The sequence below is a fragment of the Schistocerca gregaria genome, chromosome 1 (genome assembly GCF_023897955.1).
Source record: "Schistocerca gregaria isolate iqSchGreg1 chromosome 1, iqSchGreg1.2, whole genome shotgun sequence".
Lineage (NCBI taxonomy): Eukaryota > Metazoa > Arthropoda > Insecta > Orthoptera > Acrididae > Schistocerca > Schistocerca gregaria.
This window is the reverse complement of record NC_064920.1, coordinates 385,868,323-385,895,796: the sequence shown is the minus strand read 5'-3', so window position 1 is coordinate 385,895,796 and position 27,474 is coordinate 385,868,323. Positions and strand designations below refer to the sequence as shown.

The following is a 27,474-nucleotide window of genomic DNA, read 5'->3' as shown; positions in this document are numbered from 1 at the left end:
AGTGCGGTTTAAAATTTTGTCCGTGATCATAAGATGCCAAGCACTGTAGTAGGCCTCACTAATGTTTTGGTTTGCACATGGTGATGGTCCTGCATAGTCTTTGAAAATGTTCTGTTGTCCACATCTGCCAGCTGAACAATCATCTGTAACGCCCACTTTTCGGGTCTTCCATCTGGTGCTACAATATCTCTCCCTGAAGGTAATTGAAATAGTCCAGAACCCTGGTCATTTCGTTGACCACAATGTCCACAGCCACAACACGTATTTGTATTCAGTACACAGGGTGATTCAAAAAGAATACCACAACTTTAAAAATGTGTATTTAATGAAAGAAACATAATATAACCTTCTGTTATACATCATTACAAAGAGTATTTAAAATGGTTTTTTTTTTTCTTCACTCAAAAAGTAGTTCAGAGATGTTCAATATGGCCCCCTCCAGACACTCGAGCAATATCAACCCGATACTCCAACTCGTTCTACACTCTCTGTACCATATCAGGCGTAACAGTTTGGATAGCTGCTGTTATTTCTCGTTTCAAATCATTAATGGTGGCTGGGAGAGGTGGCCGGAACACCATATCCTTAACATACCCCCATAAGAAAAAATCGCAGAGGGTAAGATCAGGGCTTCTTGGAGGCCAGTGATGAAGTGCTCTGTCACGGGCTGCAGACAGTGCTTGAACCAATTTCAGACGATAAGGTTTCATAACTAACCTTTTTCGTAGGACTCTCCATACAGTTGATTGTGGAATTTGCAGCTCTCTGCTAGCTCTGCGAGTCGATTTTCCTGGGCTGCGAACAAATGCTTGCTGGATGCGTGCTACATTTTCATCACTTGTTCTCGGCCGTCCAGAACTTTTCCCTTTGCACAAACACCCATTTTCTGTAACCTGTTTATACCAACGTTTAATACACCACCTATCAGGAGGTTTAACACCATACCTCGTTCGAAATGCACGCTGAACAACTGTCATCGATTCACTTCTGCCGTACTCAATAACACAAAAAGCTTTCTGTTGAGCGGTCGCCATCTTAGCATCAACTGACACTGACGTCTAGTCAACAGCACCTCAAGCGAACAAATGTACAACTAAATGAAACTTTATAGCTCCCTTAATTCGCCGACAGATAGTGCTTGGCTCTGCCTTTTGTCGTTACAGAGTTTTAAATTCCTAAAGTTGTGGTATTCTTTTTGAATCACCCTGTATTGTGGAGTATTAGAACAGAAAACACACCTTCACAAATGTGATGTATGACTTGTAAAAACTCAAGAAAGCAACAACATACAAACATAAATGTTGCAGTTGAAATCTGTGTCTATGCAGCACATACACAAACAATAATTATTATGAAAACACACACAAATATGCATACCTTCCTCATCAGTATTCAGGAGAACATCGTGATGAGTATAATCATCTTCTGCTGAAAAGTCTAGAACTACAGGTGGTGGTAATTCTTTCTGAGATGAAGAATCCAGTGGCTGGCCCTCAAAGTCATTATCCAAAATCTCATTCAGCCCACTTATAATGTCCTCTTCTGTACATAGATGTTTGGTCGTAATAAATTTCTATGTATATTTACACAGTTAGAATGCACAGCAAAGACCGTATTTCCTGAGATAAAGTGCTGGCTGTGCAGTACTTCCATACATGCTCAGACATGTTTTAAACTACTCTCCCACTCCTCCCCTGCTGGAAAGCGGAAATATCGGGCAGTGAGATAAAAGAGAGTTCTGCAACTACTGAGCAAACACAGCCTAACAATAAACATGAAGCTACACGAAAAATGCGATTGTTATAGCGGCTGCAGCAGAGGTGTCAGAACTGACCTGTCTGCCGTTCTAGGTGAATCTTTATATTTCTCTTTTAAGGTATTTCCACAAAATGTAAAATTAAGTATTGCGAATTACTTTATTCAATAAGAAGTCAAAGAAATTCAGCACTGTAGGCAGTAATGCAAAAGAATGACAAACGAAAGTATTAAGAAGTGGGTCACGAGTGACCCAGGTGCAGTTTTAAAGTTAAGCACATTGTACACCATTGGTTCTTGCTGTCGATAGTGGCACTATTCCTTTTCAAGAATACATGTCATTACACAAATTAATTGCCACAATAGTGTAGTCCTTCCTTTGACTACATTCTCACTCACACACTAGTGATAACTCTACTTCTCATACATTGAATGGGCCTCAGAATTTATTTGGCTGCTTTGCTTTGATAGTTCCCATACTTGTTTTGTGACATTGAACACACAAATATGATGACCTGAGACACAAAAATCCTTATTTCTCCTAGTTATAATTTTATTGCAAATTCCATTTAGTTGTGATGAAAATAAGTCCATATTCAAAGTCATTTGGTTTTTGGAAAGGTGGATAATGTGAGCACATTTTTGGCATTTTATCACGACAGAACATTGGCACTTATTTTGCTTTTATGATTTGATTTTAATGTTGTTGTGTTCTAGATCCATCAGTTGCCTGTAATACATGACCCTATTTAATTTTTTCCCCTCAGTCTATGCTGTCACTTTCAAAACTTGCACATTTGGCAGCTGGTAGGCAACCCACAGAAGAAAACAAGGAATTAAGATCAATTGATGATGACTTGACTTTAATTGCACATCAAGAAGATTTACCAGAAACAGTTTTCACTGCTCTGGGATATGATTACAAAAAGCAGAAAGTTCTTACTCCATCTGAAATTATAAAGGTGAGTAATTATTATTTTTGTTATGAGATGTTTTACTAGACCATTCCGCCAGTTCACTATAATGCTAAATCTGTATTAGTAGATGAACTTAGTATATTTGATTCATGGGCTTGTCTCCTGTGACCTGTCATTTTTATGGTGACTATCAATAATTTGGTGCATTGTGTAGCACACCATCGCCTTTAATAAAGCACAGGAAAGTCTGTGGTGGAATACAAACAGCAGAAGAGTTAAAGGCAACCAACCATTCACCATATAGTTGAGACATTGAGTGATTGCAATGTTTCAGTCTCGTTTGTGTGTCTGTCAGCTCCTCAGTGCCTCAGCTAAACATTGAATGGTTAGCTGTATCAAAGCCATTGTTTACTTTCTGTCATTCGTTATATTGGTTATTCAATTTTATTTAACAAACATCACAACATTTCTGATCTGTATGAAATAACTTGTAATCAATTGACCCTGTGTAGAATTAGTTTGTAGCAAATAAGCTCCTTTGTAATATGGGCAAAAAGATTGTTTCTATTATTTATCTCAAAGCATACAGCAAGTAAATGTAACAAAAGTTTATGAATATTGGAGGAAAATATAATAATTCAACTACATTTCATAGAGGATCTCATGGGCTTCCTACCAAATGTTGAAGCTGATAGATATTGTTACAAAGACCACAGCTCATATGCCCTCCTTTGAATGTTTATGGTACTGTAATATATTTTGCTCCAAAAGTTTCCTTGAGAAATTTCTGTAAACAGTTTTCATCAGGTAAACTAAGAATATACACTGTGATCAATACTATTCGGGCACCTGGTTGAAAATGACTTAACAGTTCATGGCACCCTTCATCGGAAATGCTGGAATTCAATATGGTGTGGGCCCACCCTTAGCCTTGATGACAGCTTCCACTCTTGCAGGCATACATTCATTCAGGTGCTGGAAGGTTTCTTGGGGAATGGCAGCCCATTCTTCACGGAGTGCTGCACTGGGGAGAGGTATCGATGTTGATCAGTGATGCCTGGCACAGTCAGCCTTCCAAAACATCCCAAAGGTGTTCTATAGGATTCAGGTCAGGACTCAAGAAGGCCAGTCCATTACAGGGATGTTGTTGTAATGTAAACACTCTGCCACAGGCCTTTCATTATGAACAGGTGCTCGATTGTATTGAAAGATGCAATCGCTATCCCCGAATTGCTCTTAATCAGTGGGAAGCAACAAGGTGTGCTGTGATAGCCATGCAAAACAACAAGGGGTGCAAGCTCCCTCCTTGAAAAACAAGACCACACCATAACACCACCACCTCAGAATTTTACTGTTGGCACTACACGTGCTGGCAGGTGACGATCACTGTGCATTTGCTATACCCACACCCTGCCATTAGATTGCCACATTGTGTACTGTGGTTTGTCACTCCACACAACGTTTTTCCACTGTTCAATCATTCAATGTTTACGCTCCTTACACCACGCAAGGTGTTGTTTGGCATTTACCTGCATGATGCGTGGCTTATAGGCGGCCGCTCAACCATCAAATCAAACTTTTCTCACCTGCTGCCTAACTTTCATAGCACTTACAGTGGATCCTGGAGCAGTTTGGAATTCCTGTGTGAAGATCTGGATAGACGTCTGCCTATTACACAATACGGCCCTCTTCAACTGTCGGCGGTCTCTGCCCGTCAATAGATGAGGTTGGGCTATACGCTTTTATGCTGTATGTGTCCCTTCATGTTTCCACTTCACTGTCACATCGGAAACAGTGGACCTATTGATGGTTAGGAGTGTGGAAATCTTGCATACAGACGTATGACCCAAGTTACACCCAATCACCTGACCTGGTTCGAAGGCCACGAAGTACACCATTCTGCTCTCTCACGATGTCTACTGATTACTGAGGTTGCTGATTAGATTAGATTAGATTAGATTAATACTTGTTCCATAGATCATGAATACGACACTTCATAATGATGTGGAACGTGTCAGGTTAATGAAAGATGTCTGTACAAGGTATTACATTACACAAAATATTCCATGACACTAATGCTTAAGTTAGTTTTTTCCCCTCCCTTAATTTATATCTAAAAATTCAGCCAATGAGTAGAAAGCGTTGTCATCTAGAAATTCTTTTAATTTATTTTTAAATGTTGGTTGTCTATTTGTCAGGCTTTTGATGCTGCTTGGTAGGTGACCAAAGACTTTTGTGGCAGCATAATTTACCCCCTTCTGTGCCAAAGTCAGATTTAACCCTGCATAGTGAAGATCATCCTTTCTCCTGGTGTTATAGCTGTGCACACTGCTATTACTTTTGAACTGGGCTGGATTATTAACAACAAATTTCATAAGTGAATATATATACTGTGAGGTTACTGTGTGGATCCCTAGATCCTTAAATAGATGTCTGCAGGATGACCGTGGGTGGGCTCCAGCAATTATTCTGATTACACGTTTTTGAGCAATGAATACTTTTCTACTCTACGATGAATTACCCCAGAATATGATTCCATACGAAAGCAGTGAATGAAAGTAGGCATAGTAAGCTAATTTACTGAGATTCTTATCACCAAAATTTGCAATAACCCTAATAGCATACGTAGCCGAACTCAGACGTTTCAGCAGACCATCAATGTGTTGCTTCCAGTTTAACCTCTCATCAATGGACACACCTAAAAATTTTGAAAATTCTACCTTAGCTACAGAATTCTGTTCAAAGTCTATATTTATTACTGGAGTTGTGCCATTTACTGTATGGAACTGTATATACTGTGTTTTATCAAAATTTAAAGAGTGTCCGTTTGCTGAGAACCACTTAATAATTTTGTAAAAAACATCATTTACAATTACATCACTTAGTTCTTGGTTTTTGGATGTTACTACTATACTTGTATCATCAGCAAAAAGAACTAACTTTGCATCTTCATCAATATGGAATGGTAAGTCATTAATGTATATCAAGAACAGTAAAGGACCTGAGACCAAACCCTGTGGGACCCTGTACTTTATAGCCCCCCAGTTTGAGGAATCAGCTGTTGTATTAACATTACATGAACCACTTATTTCAACTTTCTGCATTCTTCCAGTTACGTATGAATTAAACCATTTGTGCACTGCCCCCCTCATACCATAATGATTTAGCTTATCTAAAATAATTCAATGATTTACACAGTCAAAGGCCAAAGGCTGATGTGGAGTACCTGGCATCTGGTGGCAGCACAAAGCACGTAATATAAAAAAAAACTTTGTTTTTGGGGATGTCCGGATACTTTTGATCGCATAGTGTACCACAGCATCAGACGTAGGGACCGGAAAATTTTCTAGTTTGTAATATATGCAAAATAGATGGAAATTCTACCTTGAAGTGCAAAAATGCAAAAATACTTAATAGATTCTATTTCTTAACAAATTGTATCCAGATGAACTATATTATCAGTGTTAATTTGAAATAGCCTTATTTTCTGTGTATAAATATTGAACATGCAACCAGTTACCAGTTATTGGTATTGTATTGGCAAAACCCAGTTTAGAAAGGTAATATGCATAAGAACCTGTTTGCAGAATAAAAAATCTATGACGATGTTATCAATGCAACCAATTATTGGTGCCATACCAGTTGTGAGAAATTGAATGATCTACTTAAGGTACATGCCACATAATGCAACTCCCTACTCATGTGTGTAACCTAGCATTTTATAACAGAGAAACACGTATGTTTCTTTAACTAAAGCTTAAAAGACGGTATAATGTGGACACTATAAACATGGTGAATTAGGTGATGGATGTTATGAACTTTGATTGCATAGAATACCTTTATGGGGTGGGTGTGAATTATTTCGTTAACAATGCTCTGTTAATTTCAACAAGTGATTGTGCAGAGGCATAAGAAAGAGGATGGAAGAACAGTCAGTGATTGCAGCTAGAAAAGGTTTTTGATGGCTTCATAATTTTATGACATTTCATAAGTATTTTTTTTTTTTATTTTTGTTTTGTTTTTCTAAGAAGCCTTTTTTTCATTTCAGTTGTACATAAGTGAAGAGAATCATATGATACAAGAATATGACTTTAAAAAGGCCCTGGACTTACTTGATTACATTCCTGATGAATTTGAAAAGAGTGAATTAAGGTAAATATTTCTCTTCCATAACTAACTTTACTTTTTCTAGCAATTATATAGTGTTAGCACAGTCAACATTAGCTGTGTTCGAATAGAAATATTGAAGTGTGTAGCTACGTTCAAACATTAAGTTATATATTATGTATTAATGGAGCTTCTGATACTTTGTGTTGGTATACATAAATCTCTTAGATGCTTCATACCAATGTTGTTGTTGTTGTTGTTGTTGCTGCTGCCGCCTTCAGTCCTGAGACTGGTTTTATGCAGCTCTCCATGACACTCGATCCTGTGCAAGCCGCTTCATCTCCCAGTACTTACTGCAACCTACATCCTTCTGAAGCTGCTTAGTGTATTCATCTCTTGGTCTCCCTCTATGATTTTTACCCTCCACGCTAACCTCCAACATTAAATTGGTAATCCCTTGATGCCTCAGAACATGTTCTACCAACCGATGCCTTCTTCTGCTCAAGTTGTGCCACAAACTTCTCTTCTCCCCAATTAGTTATGTCATCTACCCATCTAATCTTCAGCATTCTTCTGTAGCACCACATTTCGAAAACTTCTATTCTCTTCTTGTCCAAAATATTTATTGTCCATGTTTCACTTCCATACATGGCTACACCCCATACAAATACTTTCAGAAATGACTTCCTGACACTTAAATCTATACTCGATGTTAACAAATTTCACTTCTTTAGAAACGCATTCCTTGCCATTGCCAGTCTACATTTTATATCCTCTCTACTTCAACCATCATCAGTTATTTTGCTCCCCAAATAGCAAAACTCCTTTACTACTTTAAGTGTCTCATTTCCTAATCTAATTCCCTCAGCATCACCCGACTTCATTCGACTACATTCCATTATCCTCGTTTTGCTTTTGTTGATGTTCATCTTATATCCTCCTTTCAAGACACTATCCATTCCATTCAGCTGCTCTTCCAAGTCCTTTGCTGTCTCTGAGGTTCACCGATGACATTGTAATTCTGTCAGAGTTTTTATTTCTTCTCCATGGATTTTAATACCTACTCCGAAATTTTCTTTTGTTTCCTTTACTGCTTGCTCAATATACAGATTGAATAACATCGGGGAGAGACGACAACCCTGTCTCACTCCCTTCCCAACCACTGCTTCCCTTTCATGTCCCTCGACTCTTATAACTGCCATTTGGTTTCTGTACAAATTGTAAATAGCCTTTCGCTCCCTGTACAAATTGTAAATAGCCTTTCGCTCCCTGTATTTTACCCGTGCCACCTGCAGAATTTTAAAGAGAGTATTCCAGTCAACATTGTCAAAAGCTTTCTTTAAGTCTACAAATGCTAGAAACGTAGGTTTGCCTTTCCGTAATCTTTCTTCTAAGATAAGTCGTAAGGTCAGTACTGCCTCGCGTGTCCCAGTATTTCTACGGAATCCAAACTGATCTTCCCCGAGGTCGGATTCTACTAGTTTTTCCAATCGTCTGTAAAGAATTCGTGTTAGTATTTTGCAGCTGTGACTTATTAAACTGATAGTTCGGTAATTTTCACATCTTTCAACACCTGCTTTGTTTGGGATTTGAATTATTATGTTCTTCTTGAAGTCTGAGGGTATTTCACCTGTTTCATACATCTTGCTTACCAGATGGTAGAGTTTTGTCAGGACTGGCTCTCCCAAGGCCGCCAGTAGTTCCAATGGAATGTTGTCTACTCCGGGGGCCTTGTTTCGACTCTGGTCTTTCAATACTGTCAGACTCTTCACGCAGTATCACATCTCCCTTCTCATCCTCATCCACATCCTCCTCCATTTCCATAATATTGTCCTCAAGTACATCGCCATTGTATAGACCCTCTATATACTCCTTCCACCTTTCTGCTTTCCCTTCTTTGCTTAGAACTGGGTTTCCATCTGAGCTCTTGATGTTCATACATGTGGTTCTCTTATCTCCAAAGGTCTCTTTAATTTTCCTGTAGGCAGTATCTATCTTACCCCTAGTGAGATAAGTCTCTACATCCTTGCATTTGTCCTCTATCCATCCCTGCTTAGCCATTTTGCACTTCCTGTCGATCTCATTTTTGAGACGTTTGTATTCCTTTTTGCCTGCTTCATTTACTGCAATTTTATATTTTCTCATTTCATCAATTAAATTTAATATTTCTTCTGTTACCCAAGGATTTCTGCTAGCCCTCATCTTTTTACCTACTTGATCCTCTGCTGCCTTCACTACTTCATCCCTCAAAGCTACCCATTCTTCTTCTACTGTATTTCTTTCCCCCATTACTGTCAATTGTCCCCTTATGCTCTCCCTGAAACTCTCAACAACCTCTTGTTCTTTCAGTTTATCCACGTCCCATCTCTTTAAATTCCCACCTTTTTGCAGTTTCTTCGGTTTTAATCTACAGTTCATAACCAATAGATTGTGGTCAGAGTCCACATCTGCTCCTGGAAATGTCTTACAATTTAAAACCTGGTTCCTAAATCTCTGTCTTACCATTATATAATCTGTCTGATACCTTTTAGTATCTCCAGGGTTCTTCCATGTATACAACTTTCTTTCATGTTTCGTAAACCAAGTGTTAGCTATGATTAAGTTGTGCTCTGTGCAAAATTCTACCAGGCGGCTTCCTCTTTCATTTCTTTGTCCCAGTCCATATTCACCTACTACGTTTCCTTCTCTCCCTTTTCCTACTACCGAATTCCAGTCACCCATGACTATTAAATTTTCATCTCCCTTCACTATCTGAATAATTTCTTTTATTTCATCATACATTTCTTCAATTTCTTCGCCATCTGCAAAGCTAGTTGGCATATAAACTTGTACTACTGTAGTTGGTGTGGGCTTCGTATCTATCTTGGTCACAATAATACGTTCACTATGCTGTTTGTAGTAGCTTACCCGCATTCCTATTTTCCTATTCATTATTAAACCTACTACACCAAAAATTATTGTTTCAAAACCTAATAAAGAGGCAAAAAGAGACTACACTTCCTTTACATAGTAGAGTTCACTCCTTGTAACAAGCACTTGCTTCTGCCCATCACTGTGACAAGTGTGAAGTGCTTTATTGTTGTGTATAGTATGGGAAGTATCTAGCGTAAACAGAGTGAATACCTCAGCAGATTTGTTCGTCGTATTGATACATCATTCAATTCTGAGCTGCATCAATGAATTCATGAGAAACTTAATCTTATTTAAAGTGATACTGTAGTTCTTCTACCAAATTGGCCTATTTCGAATGCTATCTATTGAAAGCATGGGAGAACTTGATGGCTGCTAACGGCGTTGCCAACAAATTTTCACACTTGGGTGTTGGGTTACTGGTGTGTTTATTTGTGATGCAGAGCACAGCTGAAGGAGTTCATAAGCACGTAGTGTACCATCATGATTAAAATGTATTGGAAAGATTAGAAATTTGTTATATTAAGTTAAAAGTAATTGCACAATGAGCTTATCCTGCACAATGAGCTTATCCCTAATCATCACAAAAGGCTTGAAACATATTGTATCAGCATGCACTTTAAGGTATTTGCAAGTTTAATGGGGAACAGCCATGAAAGTATGGAAATATGTTGATTGGGAAAGACTTCATAGAAACCTACTTAAAAAATTATCTGACATCACGCCGTAGTCAATCAAAATTCAGGAAAAGAAAATTGTGGAAACTGGTGAAGAAACAAAAATGTTGTTGTGGTTTTCAGTCCAAAGACTGGTTTGATGCAACTCTCCATCTCTGTATAATAACTGCAACCTACGTCCTTTTGAATCTGCTTTTAGTATTCATCTCTTGGTCTCCCTGTACCATTTTTACCTCCCCCACCGCCTGCCCCCCCTCCCACACACACACACACACACACACACACACACACACACTTCCCTCCAGTACTAAATTGGTAATCCCTCCTGTTTCAAATATATCCTATCTACCTAACCCTTCCTTTAGTCAGTCTGGGCTATAGATTTCTTTTCTCCCCAATTCTATTGAGTAACTCCTCGTTAGTTACATGATCTACCCATCTAATCTTCAACTTTCTTCTGTAGCACCTCATTTCAAAAGTTCTATTACTGAAAGTTAACAAATTCATAATTGTATTATTTTACTGGCAGATCTAAGACAGAGAAATGATATCGGTCAATCTATAATGTTTCTCCCGGTTGATTGTATCTTAGAATCTAGTCGGAGATGTTTTTTTAGTTAAGTAGCATTGCTATATCCAGTGCGGGTATCGAGGTCAACATAAAACTTCTGAATCGGATTGAAAATAAGATTCTCTACAGGAAATTTACTTGGATTAGCACCTAGAACTGTGGATAGTCAAAGAACTGTGGATTGTCAAATTTTGAGAAAAGCGAAGTGAATTTAAGTATATGATGTAGCCATAATATCCTATATTTTGGAAGAGCATTGTAATACACCAGATAAGTCAGAAATCAAATTGTATTCACAAAGAATTAACGTGAAGTTGTCCAAATCCCAGTTTGAGAAGTGATATTTTTGGGCCCTATTGTAAATACAAAAGGATTTATGCCAGATCCATGTCAATTAGAAGCAATATGATTATATCCTGCACTTACAAATAAGAAACAATTAAAATCCTATTTATGAGTGATAAGCTTTTACATAAAGTTTTTAGCAAAATCGATGTGAAATAATATTGACACTCTTGAAACAAAATACACAGTGTAAATAGACTTGAGATTGTAAAACGGAGGTTGAGGCCATCGGTGAAAGTTTAGCAAAATCACCTTACTGTCCCATCCAGAATGCAAATACCCATTTCATTTAGCGTCAGATGCCAGACTATGGTCTTGGATGCCAGGTTTTTCAACTGATAGAATGATAATACCACAGAGCACTTACAAACTGAATTCACTTGTACAATACTAAACCTATCATAAGAGAAATTACGGGATTACTGAAATGGAAGCATGTGCAGTAGTATAGTCACTAAATCCTTAAAAGTACTTAATCAGAAAATGAAACCATCATAACCAAATTAAATTCTTGTGCGAATAGTGCCCACTGAGTAAGTCTACTCCACAAGAGAAAAGATAATGCACTGTGACTTACATGTACACAGGTCATAATTCATCATCTTTTCTCGCGTGGAGTAGATAGGTACACAGTAGACTTACTCAGTGGGCACTATTCACACAAGAATTTAACTTTTCTCAAACACTGGAAAATCCAGGATGGAATGTATAACAATATTGGCCTTCTGGTCGAAAGCTATATTTGTGGCAGTCTGTTTGTTGTGACTATCTGCAAACTCATCATCTCTGCCATATGGTGAGCAGCAACTTTCCGTTTCACAATTTAATTTTTCAGTAGTATAAGTAAAAGGACAAAACAGTGTAGTGTTTGATGCCTTATCTTGGCTACCATTAGGTTTCCAAACAAATCAAGATTTGAAAGAAAGAGGTCATTTTGCTATTTAAGTCTTAAAAATTAATAGATATGAAATAGTTGTCAAAGATTATGCAGTAATTTAACTCATTTACAAGAGATGATGATTTAATAAACGATAGTATATATAATGTAATGTAATTGATGAAAATGATCACTCGAAGCCATAAAAATAATAGATTGAATAGGTAGTCACTCTGTGTACCCACAAATAGTATTGAACTCTTAACATGCGATGTACATTTGGACTTTTTGGATATAAAAACTGTGTTCTACATACAATGGAGTGTTAGTATTATCACTCTTGAAATAGGTAGACTGACCTATGAATGAAGCTGATAGTGAATTACAAAGAGCTGACATTAAAGTGTGTTTAATCAAAGGAAGGGAAGAGGGGGAACATATGTCAGTATTGTACCAAGTGGCAGATTTAATCCTTGTGAAAAATTGCAAACATAGTATCAAGAGAGAAAAATTAGCTGTAATGTTTTCCCTATTATATGAGAAACCTATTGTTGTTGTCAGTTGAGCCCGTATTTTTAGATTTTTGTAAAATGGATTATAGCCCTTTATAGGTCTAAACAAACTATTTTAGGCTTTATGGAGCTCTCATGAAAAATATAATGAAAACTAGTACTAACACAAAATTTATTGTAATTTTGGAAAATAAGCAGTTAACTATTCCTTATATTGACACTTGAAAAAAATGCATATATATTTTTATAAAATATTTATGAAAAGTCTTTTACTGAAAAATTCTTTTTGCCTGACACAATATAAAAACCACGTTCAGTTGTGTACATAAGTATGACCACAATCTGTGGCCTAATGCTACAACTAACAAGAAATTTTTCATTACATATCTAAGGTTTGTAAAGTGAAACGTCTTCTGTTGTCTCTCAGTGAATTTTTTAAGGTGGATAAGTTCTCTATAGAGTACAATAGGTCAGTGGTGCATATTTAGGTACAATTGCTAATGTCTCCCCCCCCCCCCCCCAATACAGTTGACTTCGAATTTTTCCACTTGTACAGTGGCAGACATTTTATCCTTATCTTCAAAGTCAGCATTCCTCAAGAGAATATTCCTTAATTTAGTGATGCATGCTGTAGCTCTAGGTGTTGCATCGCAACATGTAGATATTGGAAGAGAGCTCTTACAAATGCCAAGAATGCAACATTGTTGTTATTCTTAAGGTCTGTCTTAAATTTTTCAAGTAAAGCTCATTTACTAGTCAAATATGTCTACTTCCTCTTTGACTTATTGATAATGTTTAGCACAATGTAAAGCTGCCAGGAGCCAGGTGTGTCGATATGTAAGTGTGGATTCAGGTGGAAGAAGAATGTTTGTTGCTGTTTTGTTAAAGGGGTGAAAGTGGGTATGAGCTTTGAGAAATACTTTCTTAACAGAGAAAATGATATTGTTAACCTCAGGAAAATTATTTCAGACTACCTCTGCTAGACAGTGTGCACCATGGATGCAATGTGTCATACTGGGATAGCATCCTTTCAGTCTTGCTCCACCTGTAACATATAGGCAGCACAGTCACCAACACCACAAAATTACTCTCCCCTATCTTCTCCTGGACATAGAATGTGTAGGGTATCCCTGACATTGTCGACTACAGTATTGTGATTCATCTTCTCCATGTATTAACACAGGAGTAGATGGAGTGTCCACGGTGCAGTTTAGCTGCACAGTAAACTGATTTTAAATTTTTATTTGAAAATCCAAGGGAACAAGACTGGTACATAAAAAGAATAATAAACTAACAGGTGTTCACATACTTGGTTTTCACAGGCTTAGCAAAAATTTAGTGGGCCATCAGTTATGAAATGGGAGTTCCCCCGATGCAGCTGCATATTGACGCATTATCGAATCACAAAGATTAGCAACATTGAGCCGTACACATTCTTGGTTTCAGTACATGGTATAAATTATTTAATATGTCTTATCTTAAAATGTGCAAGTATAAATTATTGATTTCCCTTGGTATTAATGCAGAATTTTTTTAAACCTATATTTTCTGCTTAAGTTCTCTTTAGCCCTACTTTTTTGTGAAAATCTTATTCAGCCCCCTTTTAAGACCTTCAGTACAAATTAGCTCTTTTAGGTTCCATAAGGTTAAAATCGTCAACATCAACAGGCAAGTCACCGAAGTGGTATCAACTAAAAAGACTAGCAGAAGACGACCGGTCTACCTGACAGTAGGCCCTAGCCACAGGACATTTCATTTCACCTCCAAATCAGGGCTCCGGTTATCAGGATTTCACACACCAAGACAATGATATTATCCACACAAATACTGGAAAAATAAAAGGAATGTTCAGTGCACAAAGTGTGTGACCTTGTGTAGGTAGGTAGGTAGGCTAAGTACTAAGATTAGAGAACAAAAATAATAATTTCAAAATTTAGGGCACTGAAATGTCTTGATGCTAAAATGTGATTGGTCACTGGGTGGCATGGGATAAACATATAGCATTCAAATGATTTAAGAAAGTATTTTTAAGAAACTTTTATAGACAACAATATATTTTTCTTATTAGCTGTAGGGGATTGTTATGCAAGAAGGAAAAACTAATTAGAAAATCATAATGGGAAGAATGTAAATGGTAATTGGTTAGCCTTAAGTGAAGTGGAACTATAGATAAGAATAAATGTAAGTCCGTAGTGGTCTGAGAACCTTTTGGACCCCAGCTAGGGATATAGCATATGTTAGGATGTATTGCAATATGTTTTAGAATGTGAAGACTAGTGAAGAGTCACAGCAATAATTAATATTTTGGTCTAGAAATCAGTTTCATTTTGCCCTTCTGGGGATGAGCAACAACTACATGGTGCATATTAATGTAATATAATGTGAAGGAGTGAGGACTCTTCAAGAGTCAGGGAGGGGCCTTCCCTTCCTTGCCTCAGTGAAGTGTCAATTTACTGGTAGTTATCGTGGTCTTTATTCTCTGTACAGGAAAACAATGTTTTTCCTTGGTACAGAGAAATACCAGTTTTTTGATTGGAATTGTCTTATGAAGGAGAGCCAACAACAAAGGTAATGCTAGTTGTAGTTGAAATGCTGAAGGAAATAAAACATTCTGTAAGAATCTTTCACAATGAGAAAATATGAAAAGTCACAGGCAAGTGCACATGTCAGCTTTCAGCTAGAAGGCCTCCTCCTCACACACACACACACACACACACACACACACACACACACACACACACACACACACAGAGAGAGAGAGAGAGAGAGAGAGAGAGAGAGAGAGAGAGAGAGAGAGATAGAGATGGGGGGGGGGGGGGGGGAGTTGTCTGGCCACTGAGGCCGAACTGCAAACAACTGTGCCTGCCTGATGGGAGAAGCAAACTGGATGGCGGGGATAAGAAGGGAGTGGGAAGGATAAGAGTATAGGGGTGGTGAGGGTGTAATGCTGCTTGTGGGAGCATGCAGAGTCATGGTGGGGACAGGATAGGACTTGTAGATACAGTCGGAGGTTTAGGATGGGATGGACGGGCAGGTGGAGAGGATGCAAATCAGGGTTACTTCAAATATATGCTGCAACGGTTGTGAGTGTTTGTTACATTTGAGACTGGACTTAGTGAGTTGGTGTGAGTCAAGAATGTCTTCAAGGCAACCAAGTTTGAATGGGGTCATTAATACGGCTACTAGAAGGTGGATGTTCTTTCAGCAATACTGCCGGAAGATTTGGAAGAAATGTAGCTACTGGACATAACTGCTGGCAGTGGTTTTTACAAGAATGTACAGTCACAAGAAGACCGGGCTCCAGACGGCTGTGTGGTACTGTCGAGAGGAAAGATCATTGTGTTCGTCATATGCCCCTGGCACATCGTTCTGCATCTGCAACAGCAATTTGAGCTACGAACTGTTACACATTGGTTACTTCAAGGACAGCTCCAAGCTAGCTCTGTGATTTGCATTCCACTGATTCCAAACCATTGCCATTTGCAACTTAAGTGGTGTCAAGGAAGAGCTTGTTGGAGGGCAGGGTGGAGATCTGTTGTGTTTTCTGATGAAAGCTGCTTCTATCTTAGTCCCAATGATAGCTGTATATAAGTTAGGTGGAGGCCAGTTGAGGGCTTGCAACCAACCTGTCTTTGTGCGAGACACACTAGACCTTCACCTGGACTTATGATGTGTAGTGCAATTTTGTGTGATAGCAGGAACACACTGCTGGTTATCCCATGTACACTGACTGCAATTTTGTACATTAATCTGGTGATATAACCTGTTGTGCTGCCATTCTTGAACGACAGTCCAGGGGGGTGTTTTCTGACAGGATAGCATTTTCCTATATACTGCTGTTGTAACACAATACGCTGTAAAGAGTGTCAACATGTTGCCTTGGCCTGCTCGAGTGCAAGATCTGGCTCCAATAAAGCACAAATGGGACATTATCGGACGACGACTCCATCTTCCACAAAAAGCATTAACCATTCCTGTATTGACTGACCAAGTGCAACAGGCATGGAGCTCCATACCACAGACTGACACCTGGCATTTGTACAACACAGTGCATGCACATTTGCTTGCTTGCATTCAACTTTCTGGCAGTCACAATGATTATTAATGTACCAGCATTTCACATTTGCAGTGGCTTATTTGTCACTTACATTTACGTATGATCTTTCTAGTGTTCATCTCTTAAATATGTTACCTAGCTAAATTATCCTGTTTTTATCATTAGTTTACATTAATTATTTTTGGGTGTTGTGGCTATTTTTTATGTCAATGTAGTTGGTCATGATGACCAGAAAGGAGGTTAGAGGTTAGGAGTCAGTCAGGCATTGGGAAAGGTAGTGTCCAATCACAGCAAGACCACGGAGATTAGGGATGTTAGTGAAGGGAGCTAACATCAGTAGTGACGAGCAGGGTGCCGTTTGGGAAAGGAACAGGAACTGTGGAGAGTGAGTAGAGGAAATGGTTGGTGTCTTTGATGTAGGAGAATAGGTTATGGGCAATGGGCTAAAGGCGTTGGTCCAAGGGCAAACTAGGTGGTTGGGCTTACAGACTTCAGGAAGCATGTCTAAGGGAAGAGTGCGAGGAGTGGTGGTGGGGGGGGGGGGGGGGGGGGGGGAGAGAGAGAGAGAGAGAGACAGAGAGAGAGAGAGAGAGATGTTCTTTGGTGGGCCTAAGGAACTGAGGAGACACTGGAATCCTGTTGTATTTCTAGAATGGGGTCACTGTGGCACAGTTTGTAGATGTAAGAATCTGACCACTGGCCATCACATCTGTAGTTATGAGTAGTCCCTCTCCAAATATACAAAGGGTAACTGAGGCTTTTGCTGGCCGAAATTACTCTCTGAATTTTGTACAGAAACCAACCTCCCTCGTCTTGTTTCTCTAGTCATCTACCACCTCCCACATTTCCACCACAACACTCCTCTCATTACTCAGTGATACACAGGACTGAACCAAATTAATCATGTTCTTGTTCTCTGCAAGGGTTCTGACTCTCTCTTGTTGTGTCCTGAAATGAGGAATATTCTACCCACTATCCTTTCCACCCCTCCACTGTGCTATTCTTCTTTGCACCAAACCCACGCAATATCCTTATCCATCCATACTCCACCCCTGTTCCCAACCCCTTACATCACGGCCCATATTCCTGTGACGGACCTAAATACAGGACCTGTCCCATACATCCTCCAACCCACTACTCCTGTCCAATCACAAGTGTCACCTATCCCGTCAAAGGCAGGGCCATCTGTGAAAGCAGTCATGTAATCTACAAACTAACTTGTAACCATTGTGCTGTGTTCTGCGTGGGCATGACAACCAACAATCTGCCTGTCCACATGAATGGCCACTTACAAACTGGCTAATAGGCAGCTGGGCCATCCAGTTGTTGAAAATGCTGCCCAAAACAGTATACTTCACTTAAATAAACTGCTTCAGATCCTGCACAATCTAGATGTTTTCTTTGAGCACCAGCTTTTTTCAATTGCGCAGGTGATAACTCTCCCTGCAATGTATCCTATGTTCCCGTATCTCCCCTGGCCTAAGCCTTCAATAGTCCCTGACTTTCACTCACCTGTCTCCTTCCCTGCCCCCATTCCAGCTTTGCACAACCTTGTATTTGACCAACTCCCCCCTAGTCCTTTTCCCCTTCTCTACATCTCTTGTTTCCTGCACCCATTTCCCGGTTGCCCTCCCTCCCCCCCCCCCCCCCCCCAAATGCCCCGACTGTGTGTGTGGTGTGTGTGTGTGTGTGTGTGTGTGTGTGTGTGTGTGTGTGTGTCCGTCCGTCCTTCTACTTTAGAAGGAGGTCTTCTGACTGAAAGGCTTACATATATAGCTGTCTTTTTGTGTGGCTGTCTGCAACTCAGATCTTCTCTATATGGTGAGTAGCAGTCTGTCCTTTCCATAATATTGTCATTATTCCATCCTGGATTTTCCATTGTTTGAGTCTTCCACATGAAACACTTGCTATAATTAATAATTTGAATCACCTAACAAATTTACATTAAGGTTTCTACGTAAATAGATAACAATAATGAAAATTCCTGCAGATGATTAGTGTGTCTTGCACAGAAACAAGCAATGGAAAACAGTAAACACAAGCTTTTGAGCACTCCCTCTCTTTCTAGTAAAACAAACCCACACACAGTTTGCTGTATAACAAATGGTTTGGTGTGATTTCTATAATTTGTAGATCTTGCTGTACTGTGCTTAGATGTCGGAGTAGTGCTAAACAGAAATACTAAACACCTTTTTATCCCATATTCATTCATTGCTTTCCCCTCTTCTTCTTGTATTCAGTCACATTTTCTCTCTCCTACCTGTGTTGCTTTAGATTTTGTTATATACACATTATTTACTATACTTTAAATGGCATTTCTTCCATTTAGGTCTGTACAGGTGGGTATTTTGGTTTAACTTCGGCCATGTTAATTAATATTTGCCTCTAATGCGTTGTATCTATTTTTTATTTTCTTTGGCAATTCTCATGTGTCTTTCTTCTACCTGGGTTCTAAAGAATTTAAATATGAATTTTAACTCACCATCTCCGATATTGATGAAGCTTGGCACAGAGGTAATCTGCGTGTAGATTAAGAAAAAATTTTAGGCATAGTCATGTGAAATTGTCAAAAACCATCAAAAAATGCCCTAATGTCATAATTTCACATTTCTGTAGCAGCTCTCTTAATTATACTAAAATATGGGAGAGGTGCAGTTTTGCCATAGTTTCCATGAGATTTTCTATTATACACAGCATGAATTTGACAAGAAAATTGTTTTTCAGATTGAAGAGAAAATTAAAGTTTTAATCTAACAAAAAATGCACTTTTAAAAATTTTCAAAAAATTATGTATAACACTTAACATTATTGTTAACTAATTCCTTAAATATGGAAGTGGGGCTGTCAAGCCTTCACACATTTATAAAATCTGAAAAATAGATATTTTATTTAAAAAATGACTTTTTTGTAAAATTTGTAGATGTAAGCGAATATTACCCATCAATAACTTTCATTTTTTCATAAATTTATTTGTTGTATCTTCAAAATGTAATTGACATGGATGATGGTTGTATTAGAACTACTAAAAATGTAAAGTTCCTTTAATGCTTCTGTAATCTGATAGTGACGCAATGAAAAGTACTCTGCAAAATCCATTTGATAATAGTCCAGTCAAAAATATCACTTTTTGACAGTGGGTTTCAGTAAACCGATTTAACTTCGAAACAGTGCAAAAGTCCTCATCGAAGTTTATTGAAACAGTTTTCTGAAAAACTGACTAAATTCATACTGCATGATTTTGTTGCTAAGCAGCAAATCCCTTTTGTAAATGAAGTCAAGGAAATCTTGACTGAGGGTGAATATGTTGTTACATGCTACTTTTCTGAAAATTACACTTTTGTGATGATGCAAGATGAGGCCCAGAGTTGTTAACATTACTAAACTGAGCAAGCAACAGTGCACCACTTTGTAGTGTATTATAAAGGAAAGAAGAAAATGGAGCACATGAGCTATGTCATAATTTCTAACTATCTACAGTGTAACAACATAGCAGTCTACTGTTTTCAAAAAAAGCTAATTCAGTTTTTAAAAACCAAACCTCAAACTGATCTACAGAAGATATATTCTACTTTTTGAATGGCATTGCAGCCCAATACAAAAATAAAAATAATTTAGCAAACATATTTCCATAAAGAAGATTTTGGCATTGAGGCAACATGGCATTGTTTCTCCTTCTTCTGGGGGCCGAACCGCACACTAACCCTGGGTTCGGTGTGGGGTGGCAGTGGAGTGGGTGGACTGCTGTGGCCTGTTATGGGGTTGTGAACCACTGATGGCAACAGCAGGACGAAGCCTCTCCATCATTTCTAGGTCCTCAGTGTAATACACAATACACTCACAAACAGGAGGAATATATCAAATTCCTGGGGATAATACTTTAAAAACAAATGAAGTATTTAAAAAGTTCTAAAACTAAAAAAAGCAGATATTATTTGTATCAGGTTTTGCAAGTGACATTTTGAATGCATGCGTTAACGGTAAATTTGAATGTGTACATAGATATATTAAGAATAACGTTATCTGTTTTTCCTCTTAAATCTATAAACTTTACAAAATTGTAATTGTTTTAGTGAAATACGTATTTTTGAAAGTTTACGAACATGTGATTTCATGACAGACCAACTTTCATTCTTCTGGAGTTAGTTAACAAGAATGTGAAATATTAGATATAATGCTTCCAAAAATTTTGAAGCTATGATTTTTGATAAATTAAAAATGTAAATTTTTGTTTGAATTTGAAAAACCATTTTCATCTCAAACCTGTAATGTGTTGTGTATCACAGGAAAGCTCATGGAAATACCGCAAAATGACACCTTTCCCATAATTTTAGCTTTATCAGGAGATTTTACTATGGCAATATGAAGTTATGACAGCTGGGAGTTTTTGACAACTCCACATTGCTGTATTTTCAAAATGATTTGATGTATTATAATAAAATTGAGTATTTAATCTATATGTGGGTCACTTCTGTGCAAAGTTCATCCAAATCTGAGATGGGGAATGAAATCACCATGTTGACTTGATGTGGAATCACTCTTAGAGTTAAATGTTATACCACATAATTTGTTTATAGACTATAAATATTTGAATTGTTAATTTATGTTATGTTTCATCACTAAACCACAACTTTCCTCCTCACAGGCAAAGTATTTGGTGCAGAGCTATTTTACATGATAAGTGGATTGACAAGGGCACAACTTCACCTATTGATGTGATACAGAGTACAATGTTTTATAAAGTGGCAGAAGTAGCGTGTTTACTTGGTAAGTCGCCATCTTTTGGAATTTGGCTTAATTTTTTGTGATGACAGAGTAACACACAGTGTAAACTACACATACTTCGTAGATGTTCTGTAGTATTTACAGGTAAAACAATCAGCATACCTGTTGTACAATTTGCTTTTGAATTAGGAGAGTACAAAATAAATTCTTTATATAGTAATATTTTAGCCATTATTAGCAGGTGTCATTTTATGTACAGAAGTCACATATGTTATAAACACAACACAAAATTCAAATGGAAAGAAAGCAGACAGAAATGCATTTCGCAACAGATATCAGTAAGATTGCCAGTACTGGATGAAATATTATGAAGCGAGAGATTTTGAGCTCACAGTGAACTGTTCATACCACATCCTGTTGGCAAAGGAGGGAGATGTCGTGCGCCCCCACCCCCTCTCCCAAATCCATTTTTGTACTGCTGTGCTTACTTTCTCTTTTGGCTTGTAGTGTCTGATATTAATTTTCTAACTTTTGGACTTTTTTAACAGTGTCCATTCGTATCATCATTTCACTCCAGATACCTGTTTAGAATTATCACGGGCATGTTGTAATTGTTCATTCTCGTGTGTGAAGAGTTTGCTCTAATGAACTCACAAAATCCTATAATAAGATTCTGACATGAGTTCTGGACCCTTATTTCTTTTCTAGATAGTACACTGAAATTGTGTTCTACTCTGTTTGATGAATTAATAAATTTTCATCCTACTTCCTTTTATAGAATTACAGAACTTTCTGCTGTGGTTGGAAATGTGGGTTACATTAGTAAGACTTCTCCTTTGTCTCGTGTCACTACAGGAACATTATGCATATTAATTAGTTACTCAGAAACACTTCACCTTCAGAAAACAGCTAGTGATTTGTTCACTCATAGTTCAAAATGTTACCTCTTTTGAACTTACTCTTGGCTTTCTGTAGTTACTGAGCAACAATACGTTTGTGTGCCAAGATAACAAGTGACTAGATAATCTAGTGACGTTGTTACAATTATTATGGAACTTCAAGATTCTCTTTATCATTATAGTACTGGTTTGAAGCATTATACCAACAACATACAGTGTGTGTCACCTAACATCACCACTGGACGGCTCCCAAACCACAACAAACACAGAGTAACCAATTCCACAAATCAAAAGTTAGGAGAGGGGCTAGTGTAATCTGTTAATACAAACCATTGAGAAATGTACAGAAGTATGATTTTTTTAACACATACCTACGTTATTTAAATGGAAACTTGTAATTTTTAGCACAACTGAAAAATAGAAAAAAATTAATCAATGCTGTTTCTTACACTGTAAAATGATAATTACATCCAGAGTATTTCGTAATGTAAAGTTGACACTTGAGTAACTCCTCAGCAGTTCAGTCGTGTGTATCGGAGAGAACCGAATTAATTAGGGATACAAAAAGAACAGTGATGTAATGTAGGTACATAAGAAACTTGAACAGCACTTTACGTCCACATGCAAACATTTTTATCAGTCTTTTTCTCTGAAGAATACTACACGGCACTGATTTGTTAGAAGAAAATGTACATTAACGTGAGAATTTAGTTAAACTTACAAATTTGTTTTTTATTTTAAATTACAGAATGTAAAAGTGTAAGTCCTGACATTTCAGGCCAATAAATGTTAAAGGTGGTGCCCATCATTTGCTGCACATGTTTGCGATCTACCGTGTAATTAATGTCTTACATGATGCAGTACATCTGGTGTAATGTTGCCACAGACTGCCTCAATACGATATTTCATATCCTCTGGGGTTGTAGGCACATTACGGTACATGTTCTTCTTTAACGTACCCCGCAGAAAGAAGTCTAAAGGTGTAAGATCAGGAGAATGGGCTGGCCAATTTATGCGTCTGCCACATCCTATGAAATGCCCATCAAACATTCTGCCTAGGCTCAGCGAGTTACTCTGCACCATACATTTGCATTCCATGCTCTACCTGTCGAAGCAAGCAAGGATTGTCCATGGATCAGTAATGCATGTTTCATTAATTCACTGCACCATTGTTTGTGAAACCTGCTTCATCGGTAAACAGGTAGAACAATAAGACACTCTCCGTTAATGTCAATTATTAAAGTCATTTCCATGTAATAGCTGATAAAGTGACACATAATATGGGTGAAATTTGTGCCGATGAAGTAAGCGCATTACACTACTTTGACTCATTGCACTGCCTCTAGCAGTGCCACATGAACTCGTGTGCGTTCATGGCAATAGCAGCGAACACACAAACTGCACCTGCTTCTCCTGTGATGGGTTTGTTACCGATCCGTTCACATGTTACAATCATACCTGTTGCGTACAATTGTTTGTAGGCGTTTTCAAATGTGCAGCATGCTGGTTGATCTCTCTCTGGGTACCTTTTTGCATACAACCTGCAGACTGCAGCTGCGTTTTGTCTACATTCGCCTTAGGTGAGTATCCTCTCTGCCTTTTCAGAGTTAGAATAAATCATTTTCATAGTTCATATAACACAGTACACACTGTTCTACTTGTGACCTCACGTTCCTACTGTGCTTGCTTCTATTCTTACTTGTGTATAGTACACTATCACAGACATCCAGTAATGCAATGTACTACAGTTATTCTGAGTACAAGGCCTAATTCAGCCAGCACTACATGCACACAGGGAGACAGCCAAATGTGTAAAAAATCATAGTCTTTGTAAACATATGTCTACAGATCTTGTGTGTTACAACATGCTACTGAATGCCTGAGGTTTCAAGCATCAACTTTGCACAAATTACTCTTGATGAACTTATTATTTTACAATGTAACAAATGGCATTTGTTTCCATTTTCAGTTGTGCTAAAAATAATAACTAGTTTCCATTTTTAAAAAGTATATTTTGAAAATCAGACCTCTGTACATTCCTCAGTGGTTTGTATTAACCAATAACAGCCCCTCTCCCCACTTTTGGTCTGCGGTATTGGTTATTCAGTGTTTGTTGTGGTTTGGGCAGTGTTTCCAGTGGTAATGTTAGGTATTCATTATGTATCATTTTCTGGTCAAATGAGTGAGTTGACCATGCAAAGATTATAAACATACAGAAACTTAGTATCTACAGTGTTTCAAATTAAACTTTGAGTCTTAATTTGAGATACATGGTGTATTACTTCCCAGTGACTGATGCCCACAGAAACTCGACTGTGGAAAAAATCCTTGACACAGTGTTCTTTTGTAATCTGGTGTCGCTTTGTAGCTGTCATTTCTGAAATCTAGGTACTGATGTTCTACATTCTTAGTTGTTTCATCAATTGATAACCAGTCACAGTCCTTCTGCTCCAGTTGAGTAGAAATTAATTACCAAATAGATTAGAAGATATGATATATCCTAACTAATGACACCACTCTTAAGAGCCAGAAGAGCAATTTACGCTAAATAAGTATTGTTTCTCTCTCTCTCTCTCTCTCTCTCTCTCTCTCTCTGTGTGTGTGTGTGTGTGTGTGTGTGTGTGTGTGTGTGTGTGTGTGTGTGTGTGTGTGTGTGTGTTTAGTACTGATTTCTAATAACTGTGTTTGCAGATGAAGGTGCCGACGAGCTTCTGCCACCTGTGGAGAGGCTGCTAGAAGCTCCAGAAATTGGAAACCTTAAGGAAAGCAGTAGTTTTCAGTACCTTTTAAAAGCAGCATATGAACATATAGAAAGGACTCTCCTCACAGTATAAATGTTGTGTTTTGAATATTTCGATTATCTACATGTGTAAATTGTGTGATTTGGTTTTTCATGTGGGTGGAGAACAAAAGTAAGGTTGCAAGAAGGATTTTTGAGTGAATAAAAATCCTAAAACAGTGGAAAGTCCAGCCTGAAATAATGACAGTCTTATGGAAAGGATATGTTGCTATTCACCACGTAGCGGAGATGTTGAGTCGCAGATAGGCACGACAAGAGACTGTCAAACAAGTAACCTTTTGGGAGACAGTGGTCATGTTTTTGTTGTGCCTATCTGTGACTCAGCATTCCTGCTGTATGGTGGGTAGCAATCTGTCCTTTCCAGAATGTTGTCACTAATCATAACAGTAAGTCTTTTTGTAAATTTGTGATAGTCCTGCCATGTTTTCTACAATGTTTTGTATTTTGAAAAAAAGAACTGTAATAAATGTATTTAGTTTTCTTTCATAGTTTCATACTGTACAATTTTCCACAACTGGGTTATGGGAAGGCAGCTGAGTCAACTACTGATTTTACACTGTGTATAGTACATTGTTCAGCATTGTTTGATTTACTATTCACTATTGTGAACTTTGATTGATATACTCATACAATTGAAGTAGTATGGTGTGCTACTACCCTTTTCTTTTGCTTTTTTATCACCACCTCATTCCACAAACGGATTTCCTGTATTCTTAACTCACCCCAGCACTGACTGACTCATATATATGTAAAGGCGAAAAAGTTTACCTTGTGTCACATAATGTGATCCTAGCTTGCATTACAATGTCAGACTTTACCACCAGTGCTTTTGTGAAGTAATTATCTCAAATCAGTTATACCCTAACCACAGTTACAATCCTCAGGCTGTTTCCTTGCAGCATGCTTCATGCCTTGCAGGTTCACTGCAAAATCTCTGCTAAAGGTCACATGCTTTTATGTGGCCCCTAAGTAGAGGATGCTAGGAGCAGAAGCTTGCAATCGGCTCTTAGCATATTGGCTGCTGAACCAAACTGTGCCTCCTCCTCCTCCTCCTCCTCCTCCTCCTCCTCCTCCCAGAGCAGCCACTATATAGCTTATAAAAGAAACAAACATATAATTTTATAATTAGACCACAGACTTTAGGTAAAAACCTATTTTGCTCATCATTAAATAAAGGCAGTAAAAGTTATACATACACATATTGTACCTATTTGTGATGGAAAACACTAGTTTTGTAGCACCTAAAAATACCTAATTTCAGGTTAGGTTAGGGCCTGATTGAACCTAAATTTTAAAAATCCAATTAAATAATTTTTTTTACAATTAAATAAAATACTTTATTCTAATATTCTCCTGTGGTTTTCCCTGCCGAGAATGGTGCAAATGTTTTATTGAAAATTCTAATTTTATAGTACCTAAAATACATAATTTCATGTTAGAGAACCTGAATGTATCTAATTTTTAAAAATCCAGTCATATTAAATCTGTATGTCTAAAACTACTTGTGTGGTCTTCCTGGCCACTTAGAAAACAGTAATTGAATAATAAAAGGTTTGTTTGCATACATGAATGCGAATCGCGAGTCAGAAGATGACAGCATACACCAGGCTAGTCCAGCGTGCCCTACTCCGCAGAGCGTTGTCACTCACTGTGAATTGTCACATGGGCTGGCACGTCACAAAGGAGCCTTGCGATCTGTCTCCAGTGCCTTCCTGCCTTGTTGGAACAACCTGTTTGAAACACCTTTACTGTCTTCATTCAGTTGGTCAGCGTGCTGCTTAGATGTGGCGAAATATTTCACAGTGACAGTTTATTTGTGGAAAGTCAAGCATGCCGAAAGTAGCCAGCTCCAAATCATCTTTAATTCGTCTGTGATTACAAGAATGTCCTAATTTCTCTACAAACAGAAGATTTATTGACTGCAGTGTGTGCAACATAGACTTAAGAAAAATGTTAACCTTTTATCTGCTAAGTCCACTTAGAGAACAGTGACGCTACTGTTTTTCCCAAGTTAACTTTGACCAGGCACATGCAAATGCTAAAATATTGTTTCTAAAAGAGTTTGCTTGTGTTGATCACAAAATATTGCTCCAGAAGTTGCACCATTGCAGAATACGGGGAGTAGCTCACAGTTCGTTCTCTTCTTATTTTAGCAACAGACAGCAAAAGGTCATTTTCCATAATGTTGAGAATCGCTGTGATGTGAGGTCTGAGTGGGATATGGTCAAATGGGTGGTGCCCCAGGGATCAGTGTTGAGGCCATTCCTGTTCCTTATTTATATGAATGATAAGCCCTCTAGTATTACGGGTAACTCTAAGATATTT

At 38.0% G+C, this 27,474-nt stretch overlaps 1 protein-coding gene across 2 annotated transcripts in view; it reads left to right on the top strand.

Annotated features, from left to right (window-relative positions):
- The window catches only part of LOC126348812 (nuclear pore complex protein Nup133), a 119,223-nt gene extending 93,593 nt beyond the window's left edge, over window positions 1-25,630 (top strand). For both annotated transcript variants that reach the window (XM_050002386.1, XM_050002387.1), the window contains exons 19-22: window positions 2,523-2,717; window positions 6,721-6,824; window positions 21,371-21,492; window positions 25,041-25,630. In XM_050002386.1, the coding sequence (XP_049858343.1) occupies window positions 2,523-2,717; window positions 6,721-6,824; window positions 21,371-21,492; window positions 25,041-25,183 (564 nt within the window). In that variant the 3' untranslated portion in view covers window positions 25,184-25,630. The remainder of the gene's footprint in view (window positions 1-2,522; window positions 2,718-6,720; window positions 6,825-21,370; window positions 21,493-25,040) is intronic.
- The last annotated feature ends 1,844 nt before the right edge of the window (window positions 25,631-27,474 follow it).